Consider the following 12,034-nt stretch of genomic DNA (forward strand, 5'->3'; position numbering starts at 1 on the left):
ACCTCCCTCCCCATGTCACACAAGAAATTTACGCTACTGCTTCCCCACACACTTATGAAGTCCTGCACCGTAATCACTGATCAAAGGGGCCCGCGTTCACATAACTCAAGATCCACAGGACCTACAAAAGTATATATATGATATTTTAATTCTTCTACACGCTCGCTATGAAATGATCAATGTAATTTTTGACAAAGCTTACTACCATTCGTAAGATGCTGTGAACTACAAAATCGCAACAGGTTAAAATAGTTGCTAACCTTAAGAACTTTGGAAGCTTCTAAGCGTGGGTTTACTCATTCAGCGCTACATTTATCGAACAAGAAGTCCACGATCAATCGTATGATCGAAGCCCAGGGAATAATGATATAGTACACCTACAACAAAGATAGCCGACGATCATGACGATAGTCGTAAGATTACGTTGGTTTTTGGGTAATTAAAACGTTTTTAAACCGTTTTGTATGAAATGTTTGAAATGTTGTCAAAATGTTATGTAAAATATATTTTGCAAATATTTTTTGTCAAATATTTCATAATTTATTTCATTAGGTTTGTCAATATATTATTATGTTATTTTTGACCATTTTATTAAACATTATGTTAGAATATTTTACAGTAAGTTTAAGTATGTTAAATATGTTTAAATGTTATGAATACGTTTATGCCCTTATACAACCTGACATTGAACCCTAGAACTACGAAGGGGCCCGGGTTGCGCCAACCCCACCAAAGATTGTTTATCCGTCATAAAAAATGCCCGCGTTTACGCCCAAATGACCTAAACTAATCGTAGATCCATTCTCTGCGCTCATTTTAGTGATTATTTTTTTTACCCCAGCACCTTACCTAGGGGTAGGACGGGCAATCAAAGATGACAATAGAGGGGGATTGGTGAGCCCTACTATTGGTTTCTACAGCAAAATCAATGATTTTCATTTCGCTCTTGTGAAATTATATCAAGAGCTACTAACGTTTTACTTGTAATTTAGATGAAAATTTCCGTGTATATTTTTTTTTGCAGATATTTTAACCGAAAATCAATTTTGTATAATTATACTTTTGTACATAGCCAGAATGCCCCAAATTTGCACGGGCGCCCTCCCATTTATATGTGGGAAATATTCGTACTTATTTTGATATCACTGGCTAGAGGAGACCCATAGCTATTTATTGGTACCACATTCGCCACTTGCACGGTTCCGCCATTATGCACTATATGCGGGAGAGCCTCGAACTGGCAGCATACATGAAAGGAAGAATTACGTAACCTTACACAGAATGTTATATGACTGGTTCAATTCCCATTCATGTATGCTGCCAGTTCGAGGCTACTCTCCCGCACATAGTATAATGGCGGAACCGTGCAAGTGGCGAATAGGAGTGCAACAACCCACATCGTAGTCCATGTTGCAAAATATGGCTCAGTAGTTCTGGGTTTATACAGGGCGATTCAAAATGAAGTAATCTCATGTTTGTGGCGCTTTTGTACGAGATCTAGAAAAATCCGCTGTAAATGAAAAAAATCAGTGAAAAGAGCAGATTCTGAACGTTTAGATTAAAAAATAATTGTTATATTTGTTTTCTGTATTTCAAGGCCGACAGCCTCATTCAAAATACACGGTTAGCAGTCACAAATTGAAAAACAACATACTTACAGTGGGGTACTTTGTCGAACCCCAACGGTTTTGACAGCACATATCAAATTTAGAATTGTTTGTGAAGATTTCATAATCCGATGGCGCCGTCAAAAATAGCGATATCGCATCCACCATCATGTGGTCGCTAATTAAGTTACATAACGCCCTCTGTTGATTGTATCGCCGAAACTGCCACCGTATTTTGATGAGCAGAATCCTGATGCCGATGAAGTCAAGAAATATATTCAAATAAGTATAACTCGGATTTGGTGCAAGCAAATACAACAAATCTTTTTTAATTTAGACGTTAAAAATCTGCTCTTTTCTATGACATTTTCATTTACAGCCCTGGACGTTGATGTAAGCATCATGTCACAATGGTATTTGCTAATTGCCAAAGAGGGCGCTTTTTACTTGCACAATTTTTTTGTGAGACAGGCTGTACCTTTTCGAAAAAAAATTGGCAAAGGTAATTGAGATTAACTTGTATGAAACATTTATGATTTTATGATAAATTGTTGTATTGCGCCATCAAACCTCAAATATAAATCACAATCATTATTATTCTGATTTGATTTTGTATCAACCTGATGTAAAATTGGGCCCGAAAATGCTCACTTGGAATTGTTTATTTACCCTCATCCCTCCCCGACAAAAAGTCTAGGCACGCCAATGATTGATTGATTGAATGGGTTTATATTTTACTGCAGATGACAGTGCTGTAGATCTCTGCCTCCTTAACAAACCCTTGTATACCTGTGACGATAAAAGTTGCATCTTAAAAAATTGGTATTGCGATGGCGAGCCAGATTGTCCGGATGATAGTGACGAAGGTGAAAAGTGCAAAGGTAATTGGTTCTATGTATGTTTGCTATTATCGGGCTTAATTCAAATGTACAGGGTGTCCCAAAAGTGTCAAGACCAATTTAAGCGTACATAACTCTAGCATACAGCAAGCGACAACAAAGATGAATGTATCGTTGCACAGAAAAAAACACGTGCAATTATTATGAACCAAATTTGACATATAAACCCACTAATATAATAAACAATCTACGGTGAAACATATATCACATAAAACCATACAATAAGTTTACAGTGCATCTCCAGATCCCAAGTACCTCTACTACCTCCTCTGTACTTCTAGACTAAAATGTATCAGATTTGGTATTCAAACAATTGCACGAACTTACTCTTTCCAAATATGTATTTTAATTTCCCCTCGGCGAATCCTAGTGAAAAATATGACGGTTCAAAAAGGCATCGAGACTTTTGGGACACCCTGTACTTATTGATGTAAATTAAATACTTATCTGAACATATCTGAGCTCTTGATGACAGGTGGTGTCATCTTGATCAAAGATGTCCAGGCTTGTACACGTGATCCAGAGAATACATTCCTATGTCTGATCTACATATAAACTTCTCGAATTTGTCCTGGTGTTTAGTAATGACCATGATTGATATTGATAATGATGACGACGACGTGTCGACAGCGACAACGATAATGATGATGATAGTGACGACAATAATTGATGATGATGATGATGATGACGATGATGATGATGATGATGATGATGATGATGATGATGACAATGATGATGGTGATGAGTGATGATGACAATGATGATGATGATGATGATGGTGATGATGATGATGATGATGATGATGGTGGTGGTGGTGGTGGTGGCCGGGGGTGGTGGTGGTGGTGATATTAATGATGATGACGACGGTGATTATGATGATGGTGATGAGATGAGGATGGTGAAGAAAATGAAAATGTTAATAATGATGATAATGTTTTCGAGTAAAATGCAAATCATACGTTTGATTATTTTAGATAACATATGCGATCCACGCCTACGATATCCATGCGATGATGGTACGTGCAGGCCTCTCAGCTTTCGTTGTGATGGAAGTAATGACTGTCCGAATGGTGCCGATGAACGAGGATGTCCTGGTAGGTATTACCAGGGAATTCATAAAGGATTTGTTAACAAAGAAAGACAAAAAACAAAACAAAAAAAACCCCAAAAAACCCAAAAAAACAAAAAACCCTAATATCAAACAAAACAAGAATAACGTCCATGACATCAACAAAATATGATTTAATAATAAAGCAGTTACTAGTAATTACATTACTTGGTAAGGCACTAAAGCTCTAGTAGTACTATTCTGTTTTTGAGAAGAATGACCTGCCTTTACTAATCGCGAAAAACCCGGGAGCTTATTCTGGTTGTGTTGGTTTAGGCGTTTTAAATATGAGGTTGCCTATGAGGGCAACAAATGGAAGCACAATGCTTAAAAAGTAAGAATATATACTAGAGAAGCCCGTATTGTCCGTCAATTTTTGCTCAAATATGTATATAGGACAAAATTCTAATAATTCTAATATCTAATTGATTATGGTGTGCTACAATACGTATGTATGACGTTGAAACAACCATGATTAAAAAACACCAATGATTTTAAATACAATCATCGCCAATGACTCAATCAATCGTAATTCTTTGATTAATTTTCGTGAAGCTGATCTTTCACGTCCTCGTGTCGCTACAGGCGGCATAGGACACGCAACACGTGACGTTCGAGGCTGGCGAAAATACAAGGCCGACAGCCCCATTCAAAATACACGGTTAGCAGTTACAAATTGAAAAACAACATACTTACAGTGGGGGTACTTTGTCGAACCCCAACGGTTTTAGAGTAAGATAATTTTGCTTTGACACCACATAACAAATTTAGAATTGTTTGTGAAGATTTCATGACTATGTGTTAATCCAATGGCGACGTCAAAAATAGCGATATCGCATCCACCATCATCTTATTAACAAAATACACATTTAACACCATTATTTTAATTTTTATTAGAATTTTAATGAGTTTTGTTCAACATATTTCAAAGAAAGTGAAGGATAATACCTGAGTTTACCTGAAGCTCTTGCTAAAATCTTCCATTATATTTTATCCACAGCGAAACGCCACTTCAAGTGCAAGGATGGGGAATTAATCAGGAACGGTTTCGCGGGAAGATGTGATAATCTTTACGACTGCAAGGACAAAAGCGATGAACTGGACTGTGAAAGTAAGTTAAACAAAAGTAAAAAAACGAACAAAAATACTACTCATATAAATGAAAAAAATGCTTCAGGTTTAACTTTCATAGTCAAGATATGATTTTCCCCCAAAACATAAAAAATGTCGTCGTCGTCGTGGTCCTATGGGTCATGGCTGACCCTTTGTGACCCTGTTTATGATGGTATTCCAGCAGCTTCTGTCTTGAGCCAGACGGGGGCTGCGACGAGAGAAAGGCCTGTTAATTGTTTAATTCCATCAGTCCATCTAAGCTTCTGTCTACCTCTTCTACGACGGCCTTCTACATGACCTTGCATAATTATCTTCTCAATGCTGTCACCATCTCTTCTAGAGATGTGGCCAAAATACGCCAGTTTAAAACGATCTATTTTTTGGCACATGGAAGCATGGTCTCCAATTTGGTTTCTTACAAATTCGTTGGTCTTATGTTCTTTCCACGATATTCTCAGCATCTTCCGCCAGCACCACATTTCAAACGCCATGATCTTTTTATTATCTGTCATTCCAACCGCCCACGTTTCACAGCCATACAAGGCAATCGGGAAAACCAGAGCATCCATAATATGAATCTTGGTAGCTTTAGAAATGCCTCTGTCTTTCCATATATCTGTCAACGCAATTGCCGATGATCTTGCCATGGCTAGGCGTCTTCTGATTTCCTGTGAACTGCCCCTGCATTGTCTATAAGTGATCCCAGAAAGTTGAAAGTGTTAACTTTCTCCATTCACCTTCACTTGCTGATTTGTATCTCCTCCACAGATCATTATCTTTGTTTTCTTGACATTGAGATGCAGCCTAAATTCCTCACTGCTTGCTTTTACTCTGTCTATGAGGTCCTGAAGCTCATCTGATGACTTTGCAATAAGGGTGGTTTTGTCAGCGTATCTGAGGTTGTTTATCTTTCGTCCTCCGACTGACACCTGACCTGTTACACCAACAAATGCTCTCCTCATGATGTACTCTGCATATATGTTGAAAAGGTATGGTGACAGAATGCATCCTTGACGAACGCATTGGCCAATAGTGAACCACTCACTGTCTCCACTCTCTGTTCTAACGGTGGCTTCTTCGTTGTGATATAATGAGTAAATCAGATCGGTCACATGCTCGGAGAACCCCATTTCTTTCATTATTCTCCATAGCTGCCTATGCCGCACACAATCAAATGTCTTTGAGTAGTCAATGAAGCAAAGGTATAATGGTTGCTGGAATTCCCTATTTTTCTCCATTAAATTCCTCAAATTGCCAATTTGGGGTCTTGTCCCTCTTTCCCTTCTAAAGCCAGCCTGCTCTGGTGGTAATTCATTCTCAAGATGATTTCTAATTCTCTCAGCAATGATATGGAGGAGGACTTTACTAGCATGTGAAATTAAGGCGATGGTGCGGTTGTTAGCACATTCCCTTGTGTCTCCCTTCTTTGGTAAAGGTAGGAATAATGCCCTTTTCCAGTCCTCTGGCCATTCTTTACTGTCCCAAATCTTGTTACATAGTCTGTGAATTATTGCAACACCTTCCCCTTCACTCTCTTTCAACAGTTCTGCCTGGATGTTGTCAATTCCTGGTGATTTACCATTCTCGAGCCTCTTCATTGCTTGGATTACCTCGCTCATCAGGATCTCTGGTTCACTGTCAGTGTCTTCGCTTTCAACCCCATCTTCCTCCTCTGCCTTGTCTTCTTGAGATGCATATAATGTTTCACAGTATTGTTTTCATCTTGATTTAATTTCTTCAACCTCCGTTAGGATGGTTCCATTTTCATCCTTCAGTACGTTGAGTCGTGGAACAGGTTTGAAGCCAGTGCTTTGATATGTTATACATATCTTTGGTGTTGCCTGATACACTATCCTTTTCCACTTCAGCACATTTCTTGGTGATGAAAGAAGTTTTATCTCTTCTGATTTGTTGCTGGATTTTCCTGTTCAACTCACGATACTCTCCACGTTGATCTTTGTTCTTCAAACCATTTGCTTTAACCTTTCTTCTTTGATCAGCCAATTTGAAGACCTCTTCTGTGAGCCAGGGTTTTTTCTTGCTCTTACATCTGAGCTGTTTCTGTCACTGCTTTCATGATATTTTGCCACAGTTCTTCTGGAGTAGATTCTTCGGAGTCTGTCTCCATTAGACTCTGGAACTGGTTCTTAACTTCCACTCTGTATTGGTCATTGATCTTGCTTACATCAAATCTGGCTGGTTTTCGCTGTCGCTTGATCCTCCTTAGTTTCATTTTCATGGTAGATATCCGAAGTTGGTGATCAGATCCACAGTCCGCTCCTGGGAGGGTCTTCGCAGATATGAAACTAGATTTCCATCTTCTTTGTACCAAGATGTAATCAATCTGATTTCTGGTGGTTTGATCTGGTGATGACCAGGTATATAGTCGTCTTGGTTGTTTTTTGAAGTAGGTGTTGATGATTGCAAATTTGTTCTCTTGGCAAAAATCAACAAGCATCTCGCCCCTCTCATTTTGTTCTCCTAAGCCATTACTGCACATCACATATTTACTGGTGATCCTTGCTCCAACTTTAGCATTGAAGTCACCTGTGACGACAAGAATATCTCTCTTGTGAACGTTGTCTATGGCCTGTTGTAGCTGGTCATAAAATGTACATCTTCAATATGAAAGGTCACAATTTTCATCGGCTTTTCATCCCAGCTACACACACTTTAAGTACATATAATCAGATTAAGAAAGTTTACTTTGAGGACTGTTCAATATCAAATGTTAAAAAAATATCAAATTTTTATAAATTTGTCATAAAATTTGTATTATAATCGCAAATTTCAAAAAACAAAAATTAATTGATATCAGAAGTATTCAGAATCGAATTCGGTATGTCTGATGTGCTCTCATGTCCAACAAAAATACGGTCAAAACATTCATACCATAGCCCTTAACACTAACAATTAAAGGTTTCTTTACATACCAAAATATATTTGGTCAACTTTTCAGAAATAGGGGAAAAGAGAGCGCAATGAGGGTGGTTTTTTTTGGACACCTTGTACCATGGGTAAGGTGACAACTGCGCGTCCCGGCTGCGTGTATTGTTCACGCGAAACTTGATACCATTTTAGTCCTCAATCAATGTGAATTTCATTAGGCGAAGGTACCCTATTTAACGTTAGCATGTGACATTTAAATAATTTATTGATTTTCCAACGGGGTTAGTCGGGGGAACAATAAATAAAATAACCTATTGTATTGTAAATTACATAGGGTGCAACTTGCTAGACTTGAGTCCAGTCCTCGTTTACGGGGTTTAGGGTTGGGGTTTAGGGTTGGGGTAGGACAGTCTTGTAATAAGACTAGTAGAGTTGCACCCTATTCGGCAATCGCTCCTAAAATACATACATTATAATTAAAACACTCAAACATTAAAAATATGAAAATAAATAATAAATAAGGACACATTAGAATTGCTCTTGACTGGATTTTGAACAATATCAAAAAATGACTGGCAAGAAAAAAAACTACATTGCTTTTAGGAGGTTGGTGAGACAAGGTAGGGGACTATTCTGAAATCTGTTGGTCCTACATCTAAAAGAGTCGAATTTTGGTTGTCTTCTGAGAGTCGTGTGGGATTGAAATAATTAGATATCCAAATGTTACACTAAATAGGGCGCCTCCTCCTTACGTGAATGTCATATCAATTTGTAAGTCATAGTTCATTAACTGTATGACAAAACAGGCTAAAATAGTAACTTTTTTCACAAGATTTGCAATTTAAAGAGTATCTTTAATTGCTCATTCTAGTGACGTTAGTGTATGGACAATATAAGTGTGCTTTTTCTTTTAATGACATAAATTTGACAAATATTGTAAGGAACACTTGAGGTTTTGACTTCTAAAACCTACATTTTGGTCAAAAATGTGCTTGGATAGGTAGTTTTTAACAGATTTACCACATTCGCCATATCTGTTTACCTAGTGTTAGCTTTCGTTTGATATTAAGAAATTCTGATTGGATGAAGGGAACACTCGAGGTTTCGACAAAACCAGTTATAGAGGCCCATTTTCCAGCTAGAAGCTCCACAGCTCATACGATGATATGCACTCAACCGTGTAGTGTAATCAAATACTGTGGTGGAGACAATTCATTGCTTGCTGTTCTCTGCTTGGCTGCTTGGAAGCTCTTGGACGAAAATGCGTGCTCAGGTGTATCGAGGTGGAAACTGTGCGTAGATGGTTTATAAGAGAATCGCTTTTGTATAGAAACCTTTCCATATGAAAGAAAATCAAGGTATAAAACCGAATATTTTTACAATGAGCCTACTACCTACTAGATCAGGGACGTATTTGCCGAAAAGTGGGGGGATTTGATATTGTGTCCCCTTCCCAAAATGTGGAGAGGACTTGTCCACCGAGATTGACGCCCATGTACATCATTAACAACTAAAGTACAGTCAACGGATTTTGTGTAGAAGATCCCAAGGGGGGGGGCAGGGGGGGCACTTCAATATGAAATGGATATAGGTGTAGGGCTGGTCCTTTCCCAATGAGAGCAAAATGTAAAAAAATGGGGTCATTGGGTGAGAGCATGATTTTTGGCATTCGGTGAGAGCAAAATGTAAAAAATATGGGGTCATCGGGGGAGAACATGACTTTTTTTAATGGAATCTTTGGGTGAAAGCCTCGAAAATCGAATTTCTAGTTCAAAATGGCTTCAAATTTCTTAGTTTTTTCAAAATAAGTAACAAAAGCAGTGATAAATGAAAGTTGCTGTTCAAATTGAACTGGTAAGGGTCTTTGGGTGACAGATCAAATGGCAAAATAAGGGGTCTTCGGGTGACAGAGCGTGTGTTCGTAAAAAAATATGGTATCTTTGGGTTTCAGCGACGCTGAAAAAGGGGGTCTTAACAGCCCTACCTACGCGTCACCTCCAAAGTTGGAGTGGCCCCCGGGAGAAGATCTTCTATTTATTCTGAGATTTCGTTTCTTGTTGTTGTTTCTCTATCTTTAGATTACCAATGTAATGCGCTTCAGATGACCTGTAATGACGGGAGCTGCAAACCATTGTACTACATGTGCGATGGCGAAGATGACTGCCCCAATGGTGACGATGAAGAAGGCTGCGACTACATGTATTAAAATTTACGATTAAGAACTATTTGAAATTAATGTTATTCCAAGTCACTCCATAAGGTTGTTCATATAAATAATGGAGTACTAACCAAACAATTAGAAAATTGGAAAGAAATTTGATGTACTTATAGTGTAGGCCTATGATAAGAAACACACTAACTCACTCACAGTAGGTGCTTATTTGAGTAATATTCTATTCATTTTCAGGTAGATAGCTGCAAAGTTCATCAAGATGCTCTTAAAAATAAATATATATATTATCTTAGGTCCGAAAGCACAAAACAAGTTAGATCAGGTCTAACTTTAAACCTGGTCTGAACAATGAGGTACAACAAAGAGTACGACTTCACCATGCTTGATTGTCACATGGTGAAGTCAATATTCTTTGTTGGACCTCATCTCATTGTTGTAAAGCTTAATGGTAAAAATAGTAGATTAATTCGGGCAAAAGCACACACACACAGGTTTCAATTTGACCCCTCTAGATATTGGTCCCTGATCTGGCCCGGACCCACTTGGTCCTGTTGTACATCTGCTCCGTGTTCAGATCAGGTGTATAACGTTCACGAGACTATTGTCTTTAAATCCATTATTATGATTGTCGGCAAATTACAAGAGTCATATCAAAATAAAATGTGCGGTTGTTACAAACTTAGGCTGTTGTTTTTATTGTTAATGTAAAAGTAGTTACTAATGAAAAATCATCCTCAACCCCTCACCCCTCCACTTTTTAGATTCTTGAGCGCCCTGGCTAAACAAATTGGGATCTTCAATTTACAGTTTTATTAGGCAAAAAATATTTCCGTCGGTAAAATGTCCTGTACAACTCTCCCCCATCCGATTGGTCTAGCAACGCCCCTGAATTGGCAAATATGAAACTGAGATATAGCCTGATATAGGTTAGGGATATATATTAGTCGTAGAAACATGTAGAAAGGGGATTATTTACTTCATAAACCTTGGGGTGGCGCGTGGTGGCTACGGGGCGTTATAGCTCGAAATATTGCTTAAAGACAATATTGTTCAAGGTTGTGCCGCAGGCTTACAATGTTGGTCCAAAAACAATGGAAAACAAGCTTAACAATAAATTAGCCCCGATAAAGTAACAAAAGTTGAATGTATAAAATGGGTGACGGGCTGTCTCCAAGTATGGGTATGGTTGACGCCCGGGGCCACTCAAATTTCACAGTGTACGCATGCATGACCGGAGATTTTCAAAACATGCCCTAAACAGGATTTGCCATTTTGAGCAAAAAACACCCATAACAGGAATTTAGCGCGGTTTCCAACCAATGTTACCCCATAAACAGGATTGAACCTGCATGATACACCTAAGCAGGATTTTATCTGAAATGTACCACCCTTACAGGTTTTTGATAAACTAAGGCCGTATAAAATTAATGTTTTGGTTATCGTCCAAAGGATTTGTATGAATTGATGATGAAAAGAGGTTATATTTTCCCCAAAAATTAGCATTGTTTAATAGTGGTTTTTGGTCTTTTCCAACAGTGCTTGAGGTGAAGGGAGGGGGGCCGGGGGTATTTGGGGTATGTCGTGTCTTCCCCTCTCCATTTGGGGGGTAGGTTGTGTCTTCCCCTCTCCATGTACTGTGATTTGGGGTAGGTTGTGTCTTCCCCTCTCCATGTACTGTGATTTGGGGTAGGTTGTGTCTTCCCCTCTCCATGTACTGTGATTTGGGGTAGGTTGTGTCTTCCCCTCTCCATATACTGTGATTTGGGGTAGGTTGTATCTTTCCCTCTCCATGTACTGTGATTTGGGGTAGGTTGTGTCTTCTCCTCTCCATGTATTGTAATTTGGGGTAGGTTGTGTCTTCCCCTCTCCATGTACTGTGATTTGGGGTAGGCCGTGTCTTCCCCTCTCCGTGTACTGTGATTTTGGGTAAGTCGTGTCTTCCCCTCTCCATGTACTGTGATTTGGGGTAGGCTGTGACTTCCCCTCTCCATGTACTGTGATTTGGGGTAGGTCGTGTCACGTGACGTACGAAACTACTAGTTTAAAATAGACAGTCATGAATAATACAAATTAAAAAACAACATTACTCACCGTTGAGCTCGTTCTCGAGCTCCAACAGTATTCAGATTATTCAATGGGGTTGAATACGTACTTCAACCATAAATTTTCCCAGTGTATCCTATACAGGAATGCAAGCACATGATCTAAATTTGGACGTTTCGTCAGTGTTACCAAAGAAAAGAAA

General features: G+C 38.7%; 1 protein-coding gene across 2 annotated transcripts in view; it reads left to right on the forward strand.

Annotated features, from left to right (window-relative positions):
• Positions 1-12,034, forward strand: part of LOC140169789 (uncharacterized) — a 58,733-nt gene that overhangs the window by 9,223 nt on the left and 37,476 nt on the right. The window contains exons 2-5 of one of the 2 annotated variants that reach the window (XM_072193095.1): positions 2,351-2,488; positions 3,481-3,600; positions 4,615-4,725; positions 9,695-10,467. The exons of the other annotated variant lie outside the window; for it this stretch is intronic. Coding sequence (XP_072049196.1) covers positions 2,351-2,488; positions 3,481-3,600; positions 4,615-4,725; positions 9,695-9,822 — 497 coding nt within the window. The 3' untranslated portion in view covers positions 9,823-10,467. Of the gene's footprint in view, positions 1-2,350; positions 2,489-3,480; positions 3,601-4,614; positions 4,726-9,694; positions 10,468-12,034 lie in introns of those variants that run through there. 2 annotated transcript variants of the gene reach the window in all.

The sequence above is a fragment of the Amphiura filiformis genome, chromosome 14, assembly GCF_039555335.1.
Source record: "Amphiura filiformis chromosome 14, Afil_fr2py, whole genome shotgun sequence".
NCBI lineage: Eukaryota > Metazoa > Echinodermata > Ophiuroidea > Amphilepidida > Amphiuridae > Amphiura > Amphiura filiformis.